At 41.5% G+C, this 24138-nt stretch overlaps 1 protein-coding gene across 2 annotated transcripts in view; it reads left to right on the forward strand.

Moving 5' to 3' along the window:
- The window catches only part of DPYSL3 (dihydropyrimidinase like 3), a 121677-nt gene that overhangs the window by 81444 nt on the left and 16095 nt on the right, over positions 1 to 24138 (forward strand). For both annotated transcript variants that reach the window (XM_023227007.2, XM_023227008.2), the window contains exons 2-7: positions 5349 to 5437; positions 11652 to 11836; positions 14393 to 14557; positions 16927 to 16988; positions 17896 to 17976; positions 21813 to 21881. In XM_023227007.2, coding sequence (XP_023082775.1) covers positions 5349 to 5437; positions 11652 to 11836; positions 14393 to 14557; positions 16927 to 16988; positions 17896 to 17976; positions 21813 to 21881 — 651 coding nt within the window. The remainder of the gene's footprint in view (positions 1 to 5348; positions 5438 to 11651; positions 11837 to 14392; positions 14558 to 16926; positions 16989 to 17895; positions 17977 to 21812; positions 21882 to 24138) is intronic.

Raw genomic sequence — 24138 nt, forward strand, 5'->3', positions numbered from 1 at the left:
CCCACCCACCTCGGCCTCCCAAAGTGCTGGGGTTACAGGCATGAGCCACTGCACCTGGCCCCCATCCTTTCTTTTTTCTTCCCTCCTTTCCTTCCTCCCTTCCTCCTTACCTTTTTCCCTCCCTGTCGTTTGCTTTCTCTCTCTCTTTTTACTTCCTTTATTCATTTCTTTGTTCCTCTCTCTTTCATTCTTCTTCTCCCACACTGAGTTTTTTATGGTTAGTTTTCCTAATCAGTATCATACCCTAGTGAAGGAAAAGATGTTACACTTATATCACACATTAAAGTCCTGTGCCAAGCTGGATTGCAAAGTAGATCCCTTTGTAAACTATGTTAACACATTCAGGCCATAAGGGGAAGGTGTATTGCACTGATTTTATAAGTAGTGGCTTAAAAGTTACTGGTTTCCTAAAGCTACCTGCCTCAGAGAACTGGTCAGCAGTTTGGACACTGGAACAAATTCAGTATCAAACAGAGAAGAGAGCCCGGTCAGAAAGAGCTGCTTGCTCTAAGGTTGAAAGACACTTGGTACAGTGGCCTAGGAAAAATCAGTGAAGTGCCAGGAGATGGGAGACATGGATTTACTTCAAATTGGAACTAATCTACTCTGTCACTTGGAGAAGGTCACTCACCTCTCTGTGTATATCTCCCCATTTGGAAAATAAAAATAGTCTGTCATCAGCGTACTTCATAAGACTTAAAAACATTCAAAGTATTATAAATAATATTAATGGAATAAATATAATATTTATTAGCTTTTTACTTGTGTGCTAGATAATACACACACACACACACACACACACACACTGGCAGCCACCCTGTGAGACGAGCTAAGTATTATTATCCACTGTGGGCTGATGAAAAAAAATGATGCTCTGAGACGTTAAGTCCCAACTCAAGATCACCCACCTAGTTAAGTGGTCTGTCTGATTCTCACAGCAGTGGGAAAACCCAGCTGGACCCAAACTTGCCAGCTGGTATGCCTAGAACCCCGCTGGGCTGCAAGACAGTGACACACTCAGCTCTTGGTAGCTGTGCAGGGCCTAAGGCAGGTCAGAGGCTGGTTGCTTCAGGCTCTGAATAGGTTCATTTTCGGTTCTGGATACCCTTCAGGTTACCATAGCATGCCCTAGAGATATCATCATTCTCTCTCTCTCTCTCTCTCTCTCTCTCTCCATATATCTATCTATCTATCTATCTATCTACATTAGAAAGATTGCTAACTTGTAGACAAGAACATTTGACCTCCTCAGGCATCAGCTCATGGATGCTTGGCGGTATTGGCTGCTAGGAACAGAAGGTGAAGGGGCCCACTGAGCCATATTCATCACTGAGGGCAACTTTTATTTTATTTTATTTTATTTTAAATTCTGGGATACATGTACAGGATGTGCAGGTTTGTTACATAGGTAAACATGTGCCATGGTGGTTTGCTGCATCTGTCAATCCATCACCTAGGTATTAAGCCCAGCATGCATTAGCTGTTTATCCTGATGATCTCCCTCCTCCTCGCACCACAACCACCATGACAGGCCCCAGTGTGTGTTGTTTTCCTCCCTGTGTCCATGTGTTCTCATCGTTCAGCTCCCACTTATAAGTGAGAACATGTAGGGTTTGAGTTTCTATTCCTGTGTTAGTTTGCTAAGGATTATGGCTTCTAGCTCCATCCATGTCCCTGCAAAGCAGAGAGCAACTTTTAATCAGAGATGTTGGGTTTATTCATCTTGTTGGCTTTTGATCCTAGCATGTGTTAATCTATCAGGCTTATCCATGAATTCATAGACAAATACTTTTTTGTGTCCAGTGAGGTTTGATTTCATGTGACCTGGGGGTGGTCAGTGGTTATGTCATACCCCACACTCACATTCCCCAGTGCCAAGCCCAAGAATTGCCTTTCTGAATCCTCTTTGTTGATGACTGATTTGCCTAGGTTGCCCTTTGTAGTGGATCCCCCTTCCATGGAAAGAGTTAAAATTGGGGAGGGTAGCAGGGCAAGCTGAGGACCCCTAGAGGAAGCATTTATTTGAGCTCTTTAAGTTCAGATTTTGATATTTTTGCTCCGCATGGTGAAAACAAATAATAATAACATTAATATTTGTAGCCCATGGAGCAAAGTCTTCTTAATCCCTTCTCTGAAACCTACACCAGGCCTATCATTCATCTTTGGGCTCTGTTTAGATTGCTGATTATTGAGCCAGAAAGATTTTATTTAATTACCATTTGAAAAGGTTCCAATGACACCATCTCAATGGTGTTAATTCCACTTGGATCAGTGCTTACTATCCCCTTGATGTACATAGGGCTGGAGATAGCATTTGCTGCTTTGCTGACATTTCATGCTTGTTGAAGGGAGTGATGATCACACCAGTGGCTCAGGGCTGGGTGTCCTTAGGCTGGTCATATTTCATAACTAGTCTCAGTTCAGACAGAAACTGGCCCCTTTCCAAAAACCAGTTTAGTTCAGCTCTTTGCTGGGAAGATAAAGAAAATCAGGAAAGCACTGAATTATGAGAGGGAGGGTACTCTTACAGTTACCAAGATTGTTATTATTATGAAGTTCCTTTTGAAGATGCTCTGTCACCTTCCTGGACACACATAGAACTGTGGGGTGGGGTTGGGGGCAGGGAGGTGGGCAGTGGTTCCTTGTGCTGGTCTGTGACTTGGTACTGGGCTGGCTGATGGCTGCATAAGGAGCTTATAAAATGCAGATTTGGTGATGTAGAGCACAGCCTGGGAATATGTATTTTTCTAGTGTACCCACTAGTTTGGAAGCACAGACCTAGGACTGCCTCATGTAATTTTGCAGTACTGTTAAAATAGTATATCACAAAGCCATCATTTATTTTCTCAAAATTTAATTTTTGGCCACTTCCCACAATATTCTGACCCAGACGCCTTTCCATCATGTGGCTATAATACAACCTCCTGTGTCCCACCCTTCACCTATTCATTCAACCAGTATGGAATGGCTGTCTAGGATGAGCTCCAGGAACTAAGGTAGAAATACCAAAAGATACATTGTTCCAGGACTAAAGGAGTCTTTGGTTTAGTCAGGAGATACTTGAATAATAAATAAATCAGCTACAGTAGAACATTGTTATTTTTCCAACTAAACTGCAGTGGGAGCAGGTGAAATTTGCTGGAAGGTCAGGTCACACATCATGGAGTAAAAGTCCTTTGGAGCCTTGACAAAGGCGATGACTGCTAGATGCCAGGTGATTATATGAGAAGGCAGAGAGAACATTTTTGTAAATTCCCAGTGGACAGAGAGCCTGATAATGTGATAGGAACTGCATGTTTTGTCATTTTAAAATATAGGCCATACATGATAGAAATGAGGGTGGATATATTGACAGACCAGATCATGAGGGGCTTGTATATCATGTGTGGTGGACATTTGTATTTGACCTCATAGGCATGTCTTCCTTGCCACACATGTAGTTTGTTTTGAAACACCTCACTGATCTGTATCTTTAAAAAAATAATTTCCCCTCACAATATGACATGATGAAATTTCTTCTTATGCAATACCTTAGAAGAGCAGGAGAAGCTAAGCGGTAGTTTTCTATATCCCAGATGGGGCCTACCTTCAAATCTCATTTTCTGGCCCTTTCATTTCTGAAGCCAAAAGTCAACCTGGTTTGGGGGCTCCATCCGCCATAAAATTTATATCCTCTTTGAAAGCTGGTGTTCTCAATCAGGGGCTATAGAGTCAGCATCAAGGGAATGATGACCATGGTTGGCCATGCATATGATGTCTTCCTGCCCCGACCACTTGATCAATGACTCTTAATCCCCATAGTCAAATAGCCATGGAGAACATTTGCCCTGAGCAGTGCATTGTAAGGCTGACTTCTCAACACAGGTCTTCACTCCTCTTACAGTCCTGACATATGTCTCAGTGTATTTTCATTCAAACTCAAACTCTTCCCAAACCCAGCATGAATAGCCTGCCTACCTCCCCAGTCTGATTTAATGCTACTTTCTTCCTTGAACCCTAAACTGCTCCCACATTGAGCTTTTTCAGGTTTTCAGAGAAACAAAGCTTAGTCCTACCTCTGGGCTTGTGCACATGCTATTCCTTCTACCTACAGAAGTTCTTCACCCCCACCCATCTAAATTGGTCTTCCCTGAAAAGACGTTTTCCAGCCTCTTAAGCCCACTCACCTTTATTTTGTGACATTTAATATAATTTTAGATTGCTTGATTTTTTTTGAGTTTATTTCTCTATTGCCAGACGTTCCCTTTAAGCTTCATAAAAGCAGTGACCTGGGAATGGATGGGTGGATGGATGGATAGATGGATGGATGGATGAATGGGTGGATGGATGGATGGAGCTGAAATCTCTTTGTGAAGTTGAATTCTTCACAAAGTCCAGCCTCTCATTCTTTATTCATGCTATAGCTACACTCAGCCAGACTCCTAGGAGTTGTTTTCTCCTCCATGAACCCAACAAAGCTGCATCCATCCCTCATACTCCAGTCTAAGCTCCATTCATTTGATGAAACCTGTGATCTGTCGAGTTGACACTGATTTGTCCCTCTCCTGACTTATATATAAAGTATATGTTTACTTTGTTAATAATTTGCATTGTTTCCAGTTGGGTGACTCAAATTTCATCTAAGTTATAATTTTTAAAAAGGCTTTATTTTTCTCATAATTGAAACAATAAAGAAATGTACTCAGAAAATGTGAGAAATACTGAGTATAATGAGGTAAATATAAATCCTGCATATTTCTCCACTGAGAGTTAAATACTATAGATACTTTGCCTTTTTCCCTTCTAGTGGTTTTCTTAAACATTTTGCAATATTGTGTATACTTGTGCATACATTTGTAAGTGTGCTGAATTTTAGACCTAACCAAGATCTGAGCATGCCCTCATGTCATTACAAATACTTTTAAAAGCCTCTTTCCTTGTATGCCTAGCCATATGTTCTATTTTTGAGAATCACCATTGAGTGTCAACAGAGTACCAGAGAGTGCACTAGGCACTGAGGCATATGTTATCCCATTTTAAATATCTAGTGCCTACTGAATCAGAAAATATAATAATATAAAGAATGTCTCACTTACTTGAATAGATATGTTTCCAGGTGGCTATAATATTAATAGATTGCAGAAGCAAGAGGTGAAACTCTAGAATAATTTGAGTTAAGGACAACCAAGAAAGACTGGCTCCCCAACAAATACACCTACACTAAATGTTGAGTGCATTGAGCACGCATATGTCTTTGGTAAATGTGTTTCTACTAGACATCTAGAACAATGAATTGGAAAAACCTTGGCAGACCACTCTTCTCTGAAATCATACCTGTGATAATGACTCATGTTTTCCTTCTTTTCTAGAGTGACCGTCTCCTTATCAAGGGAGGCAGAATCGTCAACGATGATCAGTCCTTTTATGCTGATATTTACATGGAAGATGGCTTAATAAAGTATGTATATGGAATTCTTCTCTTTATTGTTTTGCACTTCCTCTCTTCATTAATGGCTCATAAAGAAGCTTGGATTACATGACTGTAGTGAAAAAAAATCTTAATTTAATCAACAGAATGAAATGATACTGAGGGCAACTTTGTGCAGAAAGTATTGATGAGCATTCTATGGGTCATGGAAAAGTGCAAGATGTGGCCATCATCCTTAAGGATACTGGAAGATGTGCACAAATTACAGCACCCTAAAAATATAAGGCTTTGCGCAATAGGTATCAAAGGAGTTGAAGTCAGGATAAGTGATTTAGAAGTACAAAGAAGAAGAAATTCATTTAGAAGTAATGCTTTGGGGTAGAGAGAGTATTTAATCTGAACCTTGACATAAGGATAGAACTTAGGTGGGCAGAGCACAGGTAGGACATATATTTCATGCAAGATTTGCAAATACATTCATTAGGCATGTATAATTACATTCTGAAATGTATACTATTGGATGCCTGTAAGTGGCACAGCCAGGTAAGTTTTATGTGTAGATTCCCTACATAGTAAACTTTAAAAGAAGATTTGATTTACATAGTGTTTCATCACAGAAAACAAAGCACACTACCCTGCTAAGGTGTTGTGTAAGACTGGGTGTATCCAACCCATTCTATTAGTCCCCTCTGGTCTCTTTTAGTTTTATTTTTATATGACTTAACTTCATTGACTAGTTAAAGATTTTGGTTATAACAGATCTCTTGCTTATCTTTGAAAAGTTGGCTTAGATATAGTTTTCTGCAGGCAAATGTTTTTTACCAGCCCCAAAGTCTAGGCTAGCTTTCCCTTCTGTGTGCTTTCAAAACAGTTGCACTTGGCTGGGCATGGCAGCTGTCAGTAAGTGCCTGTAATCCCAGCACTTTGGGAGGCCGAGGCATGCAGATCACTTGAGCTCAGGAGTATGAGATCAGCCTGGGCAACATGGTGAAACCCTGTCTCTACTAAAAATACAAAAATTAGCCAGGTATGGTGGTGTATGCCTGCAATGCCAGATACTCAGGAACCTGAGGCAAGAGAATCACTTGAACCCAGGAGGTAGAGGTTGCAGTGAGCCAAGATTGTGCCACTGCACTCCAGCACTCCACCCTGGGTGACAGAGTTAGGCTCTGTCTCAAAAAAAAAAAAAAATAACCAAACAAACAAAACCAGCTTGTGCTTTCATCAATCGTAGCAATTCTGACACTGTTAGTCTCCTTTGAGAGTAAGGAGACTTACTTGCTTTCATATCTTACTTGCGTATCTTGTTTATTCTATATCCCCACTACTTAACCCAGGACTTAGCACATAAAAATTTGATAAGAGCTACTTTTTGAGTGTGTAGTATGTGCCAGGCACAATGTTAAATGTTTTGCATGCTTTCTCTCAATCAGCCAGCAGCCCTCCGAAGTAAGTACTGTACTAATATTATCCTCTTTCCTGAGATGAGGAGAAAGCAGCACACAGAGAGTAAATAACTCACTAAAGGTTAATGTATTAGTCAAATACATTGAATGAATGAATGAATGAATGAACAAATGCAAGAACAAAAAATATTTGTTCATAGTTACCTTGCCAATTTACATTATTACTTTTTCATACTGGAAGTAAGAAAAATGGAAACAATGGGCAAACCAAAAAAAAAATGACAATAATTTCTTCAAAATACAAGCCACACTTGATTTTATGTTTTTCTATTAACTAAAAAATTATTATGTATAGTTGGCTCTATTAGGAGGTAGCAAGCTCTCTCATTTGGAGAGAATGAGAAAAATTTGTTACCAAATGCTTCCTCATTTCAGAGCTCATCATAGGCAGCACTAATTGTTCACAGAACTTTATTATTATTATTATACTTTAAGTTCTGGGATACATGTGCAGAACATGCAGGTTTGTTACATAGGTATACATGTGCCATGGTGGTTTGCTGCACCCATCAGCCTGTCATCTACATTAGGTATTTCTCCTAATGCTATCCCTCCCCTTTTCCCCATCCCTGACAGGCCCTGGTGTTTGATGTTCTCCTCCCTGTGCCCATATCTTCTCATCGTTCAATTCCCACTTGTAAGTGAGAACACGTGGTGTTTGGTTTCCTGTTCCTGTGTTAGTTTACTAAGAATGATGGTTTCCAGCTTCATCCATGTCCCTGCAAAGGACATGAACTCATTCTTTTTTTTATGGCTGCATACTATTTCATGATGTATATGTGCCACGTTTTCTTTATCCAGTCTCTCATCAATAGGCACTTGGGTTGGTTCTAAGTCTTTGCTATTGTGAATAGTGCTGCAATAAACATACGTGTGCACGTGTCTTCATAGTAGAATGATTTATATTCTTCTGGGTATATACCCAGTAATGGGATTGCTGGGTCAAATGCTATTTCTGGTTCTAAATCCTTGAGGAATTGCCACACTGTCTTCCACAATGGTTGAACTAGTTTACACTCCCAACACTGTAAAAGCGTTCCTATTTCTCCACATCCTCTCCAGCATCTGTTGTTTCCTGACTTCTTAATGATCACCATTCTAACTGGCGTGAGATGGTATCTCATTGTGGTTTTGATTTGCATTTCTCTAGTGACCAGTGATGATGACTTTTTTTTCATATGTTTGTTGGCCACATAAATGTCTTCTTTTAACAAGAGTCTGTTCATATCCTTTGCTCACTTTTTGATGGGGTTGTTTGGTTTATTCTTGTAAATTTGTTTAAGTTCCTTGTAGATTCTGGATATTACCCCCTTGTCAGGTGGATAAATTGCAAAAATTTTCTCCCATGCCGGTTCACTCTGACGACAGTTTCTTTTGCTGTGCAGAAGCTCTTTAATTTAGTTAGATCCCATTTGTCAATTTTGGCTTTTGTTGCCATTGTTTTTGGTGTTTTAGTCATGAAGTCTTTGCCCATGCCTATGTCCTGAGTGGTATTGCCTAGGTTTTCTTCTTCTAGGGTTTTTATGGTTTTAGGTCTTGCGTTTAAGTCTTTAATCCATCTTGAGTTAATTTTATATAAGGTGTAAGGAAGAGGTCCAGTTCCTGTTTTCTGTGTACGGCTGGCCAGTTTTCCCAACACCATTTATTAAATAGGGAATCCTTTCCCCATTGCTTATTTTTGTCAGGTTTGTCAAGGATCAAATGGTTGTAGATGTGTGGTGTTATTTTTGTGGCCTCTGTTCTGTTCCATTGGTCTATGTATCCGTTTTACTACCAGTACCATGCTGTTTTGATTACTGTAAAATTATAGTATAGTTTGAAGTCAGGTAGTATGATGCCTCCAGCTTTGTTCTTTTTCCTTAGGATTGTCTTGGCTATACAAGCTCTTTTTTAGTTCCATATGAAATTTAAAGTAGTTTTTCCTAATTCTGTGAAGAAAATCAATGGTAGCTTGATGGGAATAGCATTGAATTTATAAATTACTTGGGGAAATATGGCCATTTTCATTGTATCGATTCTTCCTATCCGTGAGCATGGATTTTTTTTTCCATTTGTTTGTGTCTTCCATTTCCTTGAGTAGTGGATTATAGTTCTCCTTGAAGAGGTTCTTCACATCCCTTGTAAGTTGTATTCCTAGGTATTTTACTCTCTCTGTAGTAATTGTGAATGGGAGTTTGCTCATGATTTGGCTCTCTATTTGTCCGTTACTGGTGTATAGGAATGCTTGTGATTTTTGCACATTGATTTTTATCCTGAGACTTTGCTGAAGTTGCTTATCAGCTTAAGGAGTTTTTGGGCTGAGATGATGGGGTTTTCTAAATATACAATTATATCATCTGCAAACAGAGACAATTTGACGTCCTCTCTTCCTATTTGAATAGCCCTTATTTCTTTCTCTTGTCTAATTTCCCTGGCCAGAACTTCCAATACTATGTTGAATAGCAGTGGTGCTACGGCCATACCACCCTGAATGTGCATGATCTCATCTGATCTCAGAACTTTTCACAATTGAGCCTTAAATACAGGTTTAGAATCCATCTTCACACAGTGCTTCAGGGATCTACAACCAGGGTTGAAGGTGTAAGACAAATCCTTTTTGCCATCTCTTTTAGAAAGACTGAAAGGCCACTTGCCAAGGATGTTGTAGAAGGAATTTAACCATCAGATGTGTGTGTTGGTGGTGGAGAGAGAAGGTTGAGTTAAATGATCGTAATTCAGTCCTGAAATTTTGTATGTATGCAACAACATCCTTAACTCACAGAGCATAAGAACAGAAATGACCTCTTCTAACTATTACATAGTTATTTGTCTGTCTGTGAATACTTGTGGAATACTTGTTATATGCCAGACAATTTTTTGAGATATTGAACTCATGCTCTGTCACATGGTGTGGTACTCATTATCAAGGCCCAAATCATCATGCTGTCTTCCCCCTGGGACCTTTTAGTCTTTTAGGGGAACTGAGATATCTGTATATATGCAAAGGACCTAGCATTACCAAGGAGTGGCATATCAAGTATTATATTCATAGAACAGGTGAGATGCAGAGAAGGGAGTGGACTGGTTATTAATTATAATAGCTGACATTTACTGAATTCTTAGGTACTTAACAGTGTTTTGTGGGCTTAACATATATTCACATTTAATGTGCAGCACAGCCCTATGGAGGAGGCATCTTTATTACATTTTACAGAGGAAAGAATTGAAGCATGGTAAGGTAATTTGGCCAAGGTTATACAGCTAGTAGCTAGCAGAGCCAGGATTGTGAATCCAGATAGCCCACATCCAGCCTGACTCATTATTAGGCTTGAATTTTGCTAGAAACTTGATGAAGGAAGGCAGATGGAAGCTGAGCCTCGAAGGATTAATGCGGCCTTCATTGGTGGAGCAGTGAAGAAGGGGGAAGCCATTTCTATTTCAGGCTTGATTTTAAACTAGTTGTCAAAATGGATGAAAACACACATAAACCAGGCAATTCTTCATGCCTTTGGTTCTCAATTTTCCTTAAAGGGGAACCTGTGAAAGAGAAAAATAAGAACGGAATTGGCCAGTATCCGAACTAGAATGGACTAATGATCAGAGGCTGCCTTTTAGCAGTATATTTTGAATTATGGTGGCTGTGGAATGGCCCAGTGGTGGTGTGGTAAAGTTGAACTCTTAGAGATGTCAGGAATACTTTATTTTAGTTGCAGAACTTGGAGTTTGGCAGGCTAGTGGTAGACTTCTTACTGCCCCAAGAGAGTGTCTTTCTTGGCTGCCTGTGGACAAAAGGGGAAAATATTCATGCCATGGACAGTGAGGTACAGATATCCCAAGGTAGGAGATTTTTCATGGTCATGTAGAGGCTTATGAATCATAGGTATCCCTGATATCCATAGTGGACATGTTTAACCAGCTATTTAAATCGAAGATGTGATACCACATATGAGCCAAGCAATACTGGCTGATCTACAAGCAGCATTGTGTGGGGACTAGTTGTAATTGTCACTTTCCTTGGAGGCTTGCCTTTGAGATATTCATTGGCTTACTTCTGCCTGAGTCTACCCCCTATTCCTCCCTAAGATGCTCTGAAGCTTCCTGGGTGAAGCCGTGTCTAGTGGAGGTTTTCATAATCACTAAGCTCGGCTAAAAGCTTCTATTGGGACACTGACCATGTCACAAAGGCAGCTGGTGCTGGAGGCATCTGCAGCTTTGACTTCCTACTGGTGAATCTGCCATCAGCTGTGATTGGCTGATAAATGATCAGGAAAGGGTGGAATTGGGAATGAAGACTTAGGTGGGAAATAACCCAGACAGAATCTTTCATTAGGAGCAAAGATGACCCCACTTAAAAGATAGCTGAGATCCCATACCTGTTCTTTAAATGATTCACTATTATCTTCTTCAGTCTCTTCTAACAGTGCACTATTTTATACTCTTTAGATCCTTCTCCAGATGTCATTTCTCACCTTAACTTAAAGAACAAAATGAAAGGAATAATAAAAATATTTATATTAAAAAATTATTACACACACTATATTCTAGACACTCTCAAACCCCTGGGGTTATAGTACTAAACCAAGACACTTGGTCCCACCGAACAGCATATCAGATCATTCTGTGACTATAAACATTGTTTTCTGTATATATCTATCTTTGTTTATAGATTGCTAAGCTTGTGAGTCACTTGCAAAGATTAATTTGATAAATACAAGTAACACTGTTTAAAATCCTGATACCATTATATTTGTCTTGGAAATTGCACTTTTAAGTGACCAGGTGTTTGACTGTTTCACCAGACAAATTGGAGACAATCTGATTGTTCCTGGAGGAGTGAAGACCATTGAAGCCAATGGGAAGATGGTGATCCCTGGAGGCATCGATGTCCATACTCACTTCCAGATGCCATATAAGGGAATGACCACAGTAGATGACTTCTTCCAAGGGACAAAGGCAGCCTTAGCAGGTGGCACCACCATGATCAGTAAGTCTTCGTATTTTACACACTCTTGTTTCTCAGAGCTGTGTGTTTAATGAATGTGTTACCTCCAGAACTCTCTTACTATCACTTGTATACTTGCCCCAGTTCAGTTTATAGATGTTCTGCCTGAGAAAAGCAGATTCAGCTGAGGAAATGGGCAGCTCCCTGTAACTACAGAGAGGAGATTCATGAGGCTCTTGGTCATGGCAGCAGCTGCCCTCTTGTCTACCTTAGCAGCGGGTGCTGGCTCCTGCAATGAGTGGAGAATCAGGAAATAGCATCTCTGGGCTAGTAAGAGATGAAAGTAGACTTAAAAAGTTGTGGATAGAAGATGAAATGTTATTTCAAAACTGCCTACTTGGGTCTGAGAAAGGAGGGCAGAGCAGCATGAATGGAGCTAAGGAGTATCACGGAGAGAGGGATTATGGAGAATTACATTTCTTGGAAATGTTGTGAACTTCAGTGGGTGAAACTGTGTCTGGTGGGGGTTTTCAAAATCACTGAGCTTGGTTTAAATCTTCTATTGGGATGCTGGTCATGTCATAAAAGCAACTGGTGCTGGAGGCATCTGCATCTTTGACTTCCAGTCGCATTTAGTGCTATCTGGTCTGTGCTGTATTTTGACCAATTCATATCTTTAAAATTTGACAAGCTGTAGGAGTGGTTTCTCTTGTTTTTAATTTTTGTTTTGTTTTGTTTTTTTCTATTGCAATTCCAAAAAAAAAAATATAGGGAGTTGCATGCCATTGGATTACTGAACCAATAGCATTCCAGGGCAGTCTTTCCTGTCCCAAAGGAATCCTGATGAATTGGGTCCCATCCCAGTGCTGGCCCCAAACTTGGTCAGGCAGAGAGCACTGTTTATTTTAACACCATATACATCCCCTGAGAGTGCAGGATAGCCTGAGCAGTAGAATTATCCACTGTCTTTTACTTCCTTTTGACAGGAGAATGAGCAGGGTTCAGCTTTGGCTAGTTGGGTGTGGAAGCCCAGAAAAATTGCACCAAAGCCATAAAAGGTGCAATTCAGGGTTCAGTTCTCCAGCTGAAGAAGGGTGGAAGCCTGCTGACTTCTCAGCAGCTGCCTGCAAACGAAAGCCCTGATGTTGTCCCAGACATTAGTAATGTAGCTCCATGCATTTGCTTTCCGATAAGTGCACTCAGGCTGCTTTTGATGGAAGACTACGGGAATGAGTGATCTTGGCTTGGCTTTCTGCCATCTGGACAAGGAGTTGGACCTGTTTGGCATCCTTGAAATTTGTATTATGCTTGGCCATCTGCATTAGGGAAGTCAGATTCCCAGTGATGAGAGTGAACCGCAAAAGCAATTGTGTCCTTCATAAATAAATTAGGAAACCTAGAGATGCAAAAAGAAAATAAACCTCATAATCCCACATCGCTGTTAGAGTTTGGCTGTATATTGTACACATTTTTAAAATCCTTTTTGGCAAAACTAGGATCACAGTATATGTACTATATTTTAACCTTTCATTTTTGCTAAATAATATGTCATGGATATCTTTGCATTCATTTCTATTCTACCCCAACATTTAAAGTGGATTCCTACTCATCCATTTTATAAAGGGTTTATGTATTTAACCTAACTTCTCTATTGTTAACGATTTCAATGGTTTCCAATTTTTCACTTAGATAAATAAGTAGTAAACATCCGTGGAACCAAAATTTGGTATACAGTCTCGTTTATTTCCCTAGGAATAATTCGTAGGTGTAGGAATAAATATTGGGTTAAGGTTTGAAAAATGTCCAGGTTTTTTATGTATATTTCAGAATTGCTCTCTGGAAAGTTGTCCTTAGCTGTACTTTGTCCTTACTTGTACTTTGCCTCAGCCATTCAGGGGAACTATGAAAGTGTAACTTTTGCCTTTTCTTCATCAACTATAGATGCCATTGTTTAAAAAAAAAATGTATCCATGGTTGCAGAGTAGATTTGGGCCTCAAAGAAACCAGATTCTTGACAAGAAGTTTCCATGGAAATAAGATCTGCGGGCCCAGTATCAGGTTTATGTAACTGACACCAGCTTTGTCCTATAGCAGAGAGCCTCAATGTCTTGTGCCCTGACTTAGCTTTAAACCTCGCTTTCGCCCTTGGAAGAGAGTCTGACTTTTTTCACTAGCAGTGACCTCCCCACAGTACTAGTAAGAATGACACATAGTAGGCCCTCATTGATGGCTAACATTTATTAAGCACTTACCATGAGCCAGGCATTAGGTGAAGTACATTACGTGCATTTTTCCCATTTAATCTTATAAATTCAGAAGAAAGGCACTAGTAACATCCTGTCTCCCACCCCACTTGGCACCAACTGAAAGGAAAGAAAACTGAGGTTTAGGAAAGCTAGTAATTTGTCCCAAATCACATAGCTTTGGGACATTTAAGTGATCAGCATTCTTGAAACTACCAGGGAACCCCTTCAAAAGTTAATTCCATGCTCAGGAAATAGAGATTCTGCAGTCACAGCTAAGCAAGCAGGAGTAGGCCTGGGCAGAGGGGAGTAAAGGCTGTGTCTGAGAGTGACTCATCTGGGGTCTCTCATTCAGTTGACCATGTGGTGCCTGAGCCTGAGTCCAGCCTGACTGAGGCCTATGAGAAATGGAGAGAGTGGGCTGATGGGAAGAGCTGCTGTGACTATGCCCTGCATGTGGACATAACCCACTGGAATGACAGCGTCAAGCAGGAAGTGCAGAACCTCATCAAGGACAAAGGTGAGCCCAGACATGCTGTCCTCCCTCCTGTCTTAGCTGCTTCTTGCCGGTCCTTCCAACACTATCCACTCGCTCAGTCACTGTCTTTTACTTGGAGCCTGGAGCCTTGAGCATGAGCACTGGATGTAGGGATAGTACAATGTTCCAGGCACTTTATTTACTTCTTACAGGATCCCCGTGAGATAGTGATTGTTTTCCCCACTTTGCAGATGGAGAAACTGAGGCTTAGAATAAGCAGCCCAAGATCGTAGCATTAGTTAGCAGTAGATGTATTCAAATTCTACACTCTTCACCTCCATGCAATATTGCCCATTCTGCAGAGGAAGAAACTGAGGTTGGGAGAGGTTAACTGGTCTTACAGAAGGTTGTATGGCTAGTATGACCTATGAGATTAGGGATTTTTAACCTGTATCATTTTTACTGTAGAGATCAAACCCTTACATGTAACAGTGGCATCCTTAGAAAAGGCTAAGGCATTTCTAGGAGCAAGGATGTGCTGGTACTCTGGCTGGGAGCCTAGGGTGTGAAAACATGATCATGCATATGTATATGTGTTTCTGTGTGTGCGCCAGGGTGTGTCCTCTCAGTGAGTAAATGATTTAGGTTCTGCTGTCTTCTTAGATTCCTCTATTCTCTGCTTCTTTTTGATCATCAGATATTGCAAACCCCTCCCCGCCACATACAGGCACACATATGCACAATGTACTCAGCATTGTAAGGCGGCCTGGGAGTCTTAGAGAAGTGTAAGTAATGGCCTCTGCTGAACACCCAAGGCAAAAGAAAACAGGCTCATGAAGAACAACAGAAAAAATGTCATAGGGTGCAAGAACCGTTACCAAAGGAGTAGTCTAGACACAAATGCTAGGAGTCCAGTGGAAGAGTGCGCCCTCGGATGGCAGGGAAAGGATGACCCCCTCAGAGGATGATATTTTCTTTCCATCCCCCTCCTTACCCCACAAGCCCTGCAAAATTGTTGGTGACACAGAATGTGAGATTAACTCCTTCTTTCTGTATTTGCGTTTACATTGGGCATCTCAACTGGGGTAGAAAATTGAATCACTTTAACACTCACTTCTTTATCAAAGAACCTGCGTCTTCCATGGATAATGTAGAGGCTTTTGGGAAGGGTAGTGTTTGGGAAGACTGCCCTGAGTTGAACCACTCTGAGTAGGGAAGTTCTCAAATTACAACCCACTTTTGGCCCAGAACACTGTGGGCTGAGAGGGCCCTAATGGTTAGAAACCAAAATTATCCCCCTTTCCTCAAAATGATTCTCAGTTACCCAGTCCCACCTATTTCTGTAAATCACTGTATTAGTAGTTTATTTGGGGTGAGATCTAAATAGATCTTTACATATAAACCTTACAATTTAATTTTTTTTTTTTTTTTTTTTTTTTTTTTTTTTTGAGACGGAGTCTGGCTCTGTCACCCAGGCTGGAGTGCAGTGGCACGATCTCCGCTCACTGCAAGCTCCACCTCCTGAGTTCACACCATTCTCCTGTCTCAGCCTCCCGAGTAGCTGGGACTACAGGCACCTGCCACCACGCCTGGCTAATTTTTTGTATTTTTAATAGAGACGGGGTTTCACCATGTTAGCCAGGATGGTCTCGATCTCTTGACCTTGTGATCCACCCGCCTCGGCCTCCCAAAGTGCTGGGATTACAGGCGTGAGCCACCGCGCCTGGCCACAACTTAAGATATGTAAGCACAAGGTAAAACCTGCCCATTAGTTCCCTAAGGGTAAGGTCTGTATCTTAATTCTCCTTTCTGATCCAACACCCTGCACAGTAAAATGAACCGATCCCAGGAGATCTATTAATTGGAAACCAAATATGTGCCAAGCCTGGTGCTAAGAGCTCTTTATGTATTCTCTCCTTTAATATTCACAACCACTTTATGAAGTAAGGTGTTGTTATTTTTCCATTTAACAGGTGAGAAAACCAAGGTCCAGAGAGGTTAAGTATCCCAGGGTCACTGAACTAGTATGTGGTGGATTTCAATGGTGCAGCCCCCAGGGTATGAACACAACTGGTGTGCTAGAGTGATTCTTAATATCACCTACTACTGCCTTGAGTAATACCAAAGTTTATTGACCTTCTGGGATAGGGGATGCCGGACAGGGGAGGTTAGAAAGAGGCACAGAAGAAGAGACCATTGTGCTATGACATCTGTTAGGAATTGTTGATTTTATGGGGCAGGGGTGGGCAGGGCAGAATGCTTTTGAAGAATATAAATATCTGCTTTGTGTTGGACAGGAGCCCGGGTAATGCAGCTGGGTCTCATGGTCAATGGAAGTGGGAGCAAAGGATGGAGGACAGTCATGATAACGTTGTCTTTCTCTTGTTTTTCCTCTCGTCCCTCTTTTGCAGGGGTTAACTCCTTCATGGTTTATATGGCTTATAAGGATTTGTATCAAGTATCTAACACAGAGGTAACAACCCATTTGCTATGTGGTTTGGGGTATCTGGATGGGTTTCCTATTGTTGCTGATGATCTTGGCCCTTGTAACATGAATCACTGTGGTCACTGTGGGAGACCACTGGGCCAGAATCCTTCTTGAAGCCTTTGCAGTCCACACTACATTTTAAATAAGGTAACGGGCAGGGTGCCCATGGCAAGACAGACAGGGAGCTAGAGTTTCCACTGGCAGCAGCTTTCTTAAACGGAAGAGGAGGAACATGCCTACATTTCCATCTACCAAACAAGCTCCAAATCCCTCATAAGCCCAGTGAAAGCATGAGGCTCTTCACCTGCAGGACCAGGAGGGCCTTCTGCTGATTGGAATAATCCTACTGCCTTGCCTCTGACTCTCCCCCTAAGAAATTCATGACATGCATTTGCTTTAGACAGAGGCTAAGTTTTCAGAGGAAATAGAAGAAATGAATTCCCATGCCTCCTGCTTAGAGGTGAAGGTATGTCTACCTTCACAGGTTAAGAGATAAGGGTTTCAGTTTTTTGTGTTTGTTTCTGGCCAGGCTGTAGAGGTTTTCTAGAGCATTTGTTGAGAAGAATTCTGAGGCTGTCTCTCAGCTCAGTGGGAAAATAATTCCATTAAAATTGTGTGCTAGAGGCAGAGGAGAGGAGTTCGTAGTACTTTATTATATATTTGCTCTGCCTGCCTAGGGAACATGGTAGGTTCTTTATATAGTCACAGTTTCCTAGGATTTCTTTGGACTAGCCCTCCTCTTTGGTCATGCCTATGTAATCTGTATTTCTGCCCTAGTGACTTATTTCCTCTGCTTTATCCCATTTGTTTTAGCTTGGGCTCTGGTAATTGGCCCTTCTGTAGGGTTGCTAAAAGTGCTTGCAAGAGTGACAAAGACTCATTTCTATTTCAGCTGTATGAGATCTTCACCTGCCTGGGAGAGCTGGGGGCCATTGCTCAAGTTCATGCTGAGAATGGGGATATCATTGCCCAGGTAACACTGTGCAGCTCCCTGGAGCGTGCTTTGGGTCTGCATCCCATTTGTTTCTTCATTTCTTCCGTGCTGCTTGAGCTCTCAATATGTGCACGACACCATCATAAGTACCTTGCTAAAGACAGAACCTGCTCCAAAGTACCTCAGAATCTAGGTGGAGGAAATAAAAGAGAGGGGAATGTAGACAAGTAATGAAACTAGAAGATGCATTAAAACAGAAAGAGGGCTGGCCATTCTTGGAGAATCAGAAAAAGCATCCTGGAAGAGGAGGAGGATTTCAAATTGGACCATTTAGTGGGAGAGCATTTGCTGATTCTCTTCTGACAGTGTATCAAAGCTACAAGACATTCTCTGTCATAAAGAAAGACCGTAAGGCAGCATTTCTCAGGAGCCAGAGATTGCATCCAAGTCTGTAGAACTCACAGCCTTAGATAATAGAGAATTTAGGTCTCATGAGGAGCAAATTTAGGTCTCATGAGGAGCAAACATCTCACTGGATTCCTAGAAATCATATTGAGAAACTTGAGGAATGAGTGATGAAAGGAGGGCCCCAGCGCCCAAATTGATCATTTGTAAGGAAGCAGGAAGCAGTTCTCTCTCCATCTCCTGGGCTGCTTAATGGAATAGATGGACAGATGTGTCTTAGGAAGGGCTTTGTTTATCTCAGAAAACATCTCAAGATTGGCCTTTGCTAGGAGGAGACAGCCAAAAAAAAAGAGTGAGCTTTCTTCATCCATTTGATAATGTTGGCAACAAGAAACTATTATTCATTCCCTCAAAGAGTATTTCCTGAGCACTTTGTGCCAGGCAGTAGCTATTGAAGTGAGCCAAAACAGATGCATTCCATAGCTCACTAATACTTGGGCTGTGCTTTTATTTTAGAAGTTGTCCAGAACTTGGTAAATGTGGTCGACAGGGGTGTGGGAACAATGTCTAGGCCTCTCCTCATCTCGGACCATTAGTTTCCTGATAGCAGGTGCCATTTGGTGAGCACTGACTACTGTGTGCCAGGAACTGGTAAATTTTCTGGTATATTCTCATTTGATTTTCTCCCAACCCTTTAAAGATGCTATCTTCCTTCCTGTTTTATACATGAGACCATCCAGGCTCAGAAGGATTAGATCACTGGCCCAAGGATCAGAGCAAATAACTAGGAAAACCAAATCTTTGCCCCTAAGAGGATGTACCTCAGTGGGTATCTTTACCCAGAGATGGCATATCTGGGATCCCTTGCGTCCCAAGCCCAACTGCAGGCTTGTGGGCAGGCAGCACCCCGGCCACGCAGGGCTCCATCTGTTGTGATTTCAGACTCTCCATGTTGTCTTGCTGGTGGGGGGGGGGGGTGAGGTAAGTTTCCTCTCACTGAGACCAAGGAGGCTAATTAGTCAGGACCCTGACAGCACTTTCGCCCACGTCCACCACACACCCAGAGATAATGAAATCATTTTCTGTAGAGAGTCCAAATGCCTTGGTCCTGTGGGAGGCAACCCAGTGGTATTAGAACTGTACTCCTCCCTTTATCCAAGTTTTCAGAGCAGCAGCCAGAGGTCCCAGCCCTTCTCTCAGCTGCCCTGGAAACCAAACTCTCTGGCACTTAATTCCAGCCCCTGTGGAGGCAGATGGACTTCAACCCAAAGTCTCTGTTTTCAGTTTCTTTCCTCTTGTGAATCCTTAGCATGGAAGTTTCTCTAGTTTCCCCTCCCACTACTATTTCCCTACCTTGGGAAGATGAGTCAGGAAAAGAGTAGGGGCATTTTTCCATTTGGATGAGTTTCTTGTGTGTGTTTATTAAATTCAGCTTGAGCTGAAAGATTTTTATCACATTGTTTAAATGAAGGCAGCTGCTATACTCAGAGTTTCTTGCTGCACTTATTCAAAAGTGAATATATGAGAGAGAAATCTTTGCCTTTGGATACAAACAAGGTTGATTTTCAAGAATTTCAAGTTGGCAAAAGAGTCTGAGAGGACAGCATCTTTAGCCATTCATTTAACAAATATTCGCTGAGCGCCTACTATGCGCCAAGCCTTGGAGAGGGAAGATGAAAAAGACAGGGTTCCTTTCCTTATGGACCAAGCTACAGTTGTGTCATGACCCAAACTGTGATGTAACTGTAGCTGTGATGAATGCCACAACAAGCTTACTGCTATCCCCATGTAAGGTAGCATTGATGGGACTTTACTGCCATTCTTAATCTCCCACCTATAGGGACATCATGGCTTCAGAATAGGACTTCCTAGCCTGAACAGTGCATTAGAATCACCAAATTTTTCTAATTCCAGGTATTCAGGAATTAGGAAAAATCAGTAGCAGAGTTCAGGCAAGTGTATTTTGAAAATAATCCCCTCGTGATTTAAATGTGCTTGGAAGCCACCACTTGAGCTTAGCTTTGTCAACTGTGCATTATCCTGGTGCACTCAAACAAGACAGAAGCATAAATGTCACCTAGACAGAGATTCTTTAGTTGGAGACCTTAACCCTTGTGTGACTGGAGGCAATATAGAGTAGAAACTCACTAGACTTTGGAAGAAATTTAATTCAGTTCAAGTTTCAATAAGTGAAAATGGTAAGAATGAAAAGTGGAAGTGCTTTTCTGGAAAATAAGCCTCTAACCTTCCTTTGTATTCTGTAAAGCTGGAGATAGTGACCATTTCACTTCTCATGGTTGCTTATAGTATGTGCATTTTCCTTTCTACTCCTCTTTTAGAAATTTATATTACTGAAAACAAAACACAGGAGGTTCTTTTCCAGGTGGTAAGAATCCTTAACCTTTTTAAATGCCTCATAGTCTCAAAGTGAGACAAGGCTTGTTGCTTTCACCATCTTTCCTATGTGTCTCACACATTACCAGAGTACTCCCAGGTCACTAGGCCAGGCCTGCTGGTGCAGAGGTTCATAGGAACCAGTCTTAATAATTTCAGAGTGAATGCCAGTAACGCTGAAGGAATGGTGACTTGGGATTTCTGCCAGTTCCAATCAGTCCATGCGTGTGTGTGCTCACTGTCCAGCTACCTGCTTCTTCCAGAAAGAGGCTAGAAGTCTGAGGAATGTAGCCATCAGCCACAAGGGACATGCACTTCTTCTGCTATGACTACAACTTGGTTAAACAGAATTTCACCAAGACACTAACTCAGAAAATGCTGTTTGGAGGCACTATTTTGTTTGGTTACGTTTTGAATCCATTCATTTAAGCCATAGATTTAAAACATCAAAACTCCTGAGTGGTTTATTAAAACATGCATTACTAGGATTCAACCTCACATCTTCTGATGTGGTAGGCTAGGATGAGCGAGAAATCTGCATTTCTACAAAAACAATTCAGGGGATTCTGATGTAAGTGATGAGTGGCTCACACTTTGGGAAACATAGCACTAAATTGTAAGCCCCATGAGGTCAGGGGCTGCATTGCTTTAATGCAGGTACTTACCCAGAGCCTAGCAGGAAGCAGATGCTCAGTACATTTTGTTGAGTGAAATGGTTTAAAGAGCGTGAGTGAATAAACAAATGAGATAAGCAAGTGTAGTTTCAGAGGCAGCTGAGACTGAGAGAGATGAAGAATAAGTGACCTGGTATGATTCTTGATGGGCAGAATAGACAAAAAATAGTCTTAACAGATTCCTGTCTTTCTTTCAGTAAAAACAAATCACCCTTGAATGTTTTTTTTTTTTTCCTCCTTTTAGTTGAGTCTACCATCTACTGCAACTCCAAATATAGGATTAATACATCTGTTCAACATACACATATTTATTCTTTAGATCTTTAGATCAGAACATACCAGTGTAATTTTTCCAAATCTCACTTGAGCTTATTGAAGAACTATTTCCTTTTTTCATTTCAGGAGCAAACCCGCATGTTGGAGATGGGGATAACTGGCCCAGAAGGCCATGTACTGAGCAGACCAGAGGAGGTAAGTTACAGGGGATGAAGGTGCACACACAACCCATTAATAAACATTGTTAAAAGGTGATGAGAATCTGAGTACCAGGTTGCAGTATTGGAACATTTCTTCCAAAGACCACTTCTGATTGACCCTAGCTCAAGAGCCCGTGAGAAAATTAGAAAGGAATGTAAGAGACGTGCTTATTTCTGACCCCTAATCTCTCTAAAGATAACACAAGTTGGAGTGTCCTTCAGAGCTATTCAGGAGTGTTACATTTCTGATCCCTTTCTTAAGGAAATCTCATTGTGAATCTCATAGACATTTCCACTTATTCCCTTATTTCATTTTGAGTCCTGCAAAATATTGGCCATATAAATAAGCGGCCGAATGGACTTTTTTATATACATTATACTCATCAATTTGTATAACGTGATGATTATGTCCAGGTATGGAAGTTTCTCATATATACAATGAATGATTATTTATGCCTGTGCTTAGCAGCCAAATAACAAAACAAAGGTGACTAGAGGCTGGTTCCATGTCTCCGAGATGTCAGCAGCTTCACCTGCTGGCATGGAGCACAGAGCTGGGAATTGGCTGCCCATGTACCTGAAAGCACATTGGCTTTGGAAGGGCAGCCTGGGTCTAGCACCTGGAGCAAAGTCAAGGCCCTCCATATCAGTGAAGCAAATCCTGTTTCTGACCTGTCATTCCAAACCCTACAACAGGGAGAAGAAGGAATCATAACCAGAAATGACTGCATTCCCATATCCCATCTCTTTTAGAGTCTTATTTAAAAGATAAATAGAACACACAGAGACAAAAATGTTTCTATCCTAAGGAGGCAATGAATTTTCACAAACCGGATACACTTGTATAACTAGCACCCAAAGAAGGAAACAGATTATCAGCACCTCAGAAACTCCTTTGTGTCTAGTGATACTTTTATTGCCATTTAAATAATTTATAATTTTGTTATTAGGGTTCCAGTCACATACAGCATCCCTGAAGTCTGTCTCCTTAATAATACCTGGTGTAGGTCACTTCTATGGAATGCATACATCTAGTATGTGCTGATAGCATACGTTATCTCAGTTCTCGCTACTGCTGCCCTGTGTGGTTGCCATTGATGCACAGGTAAAGAAGCTGAAGCTCAGAGAGATCAAGCCCCTGGCTGATCACACGTGAAGGACTGGAAAATGGTTTACTCATCATGAAGAGACCAGAGTGATCAGCATTGTTTCTGAAGCTTTTCTTAAATGCTGGTCACTGTGGAGATGTGCTGGCAAGACGGATTTCCAGCAGGAGCCAGGGGATTTCAGAGCAAAGTCTATTTTTATTCCTTGGTTTGTTTTTTCAACCTCCCCTTAGCCCTACCACCCCACCCTCCTCCTTATTCCTGTCTCCTTTTTAGTAAAAAAGCCTCTCAGCTGCAAATCTCTACAGCCGTGGAAGGCCTTTTGGTGAAGTTGGAGGGTGATGTAACCTTCCAAAGATAGTCATGTTGTCAAAGTGCTGAGAAACCTGTAGTGTTTGGGAGGAATGAGATCAAAGGGACCAGGACAGAGGTCTGGGGGAGCTGAAGTGGTCAGCATGGGTGTGAAGGGGGAGGAGTGAGCATAGGAGGAGCCAGACCCTCTTCAATTCAAGCACACCCAAACACCATCTCAAGTGATGCTGTTCAGAGAGCTGAGACCCCAGGCACAGAGACAGCTGCTCCAGAGTACAAAATTCTGGGTGCTTCAGGAAGGTGTCCACATTCACCTATGGCCAGAGGCCTCCAAGGTCGCATCCACATGGAATAAAGTGCAGTTCGGGGGAGGCCAGCTCAGCCAGCCAAGTTCTTAGAGTCTGTCTGCTGAGCTACACCCACTATGGGCAGTGACTGGTTTGCATTATACAACCATTGGGCATCTGCAAGCTATTTTTGGTATATTTTTTTTAAGTTTTGGGCTCCACAGGCTAACCAGAATGTCATAGCCATAAAAAAAGGAACTGTTGCCAATTGAATGGAAAAATGGCAATGTCTTTGCTGTGTGCTGAATTGGACTAACTCATACCAGTTGAGAGCAGACCCCTTGAGAGTAACAGACCCTCAACTGGTTAGAAAATATTATCAACAATAACGTCAGTACCAAACCCTCAAGAGGCACTTATCTTGTTCTCCCATTAGGAATGGGCTAACTGCTTTCCAAGGATTAACTCGTTTAATTCTCAGCACAGCCCAACATGTCAGATCCTATTATCCTCAATTCACAGACAAGGAAACTGAGGCTTTGGGAGG

This window comes from Piliocolobus tephrosceles, chromosome 4 (genome assembly GCF_002776525.5).
Source record: "Piliocolobus tephrosceles isolate RC106 chromosome 4, ASM277652v3, whole genome shotgun sequence".
Taxonomy (NCBI): domain Eukaryota; kingdom Metazoa; phylum Chordata; class Mammalia; order Primates; family Cercopithecidae; genus Piliocolobus; species Piliocolobus tephrosceles.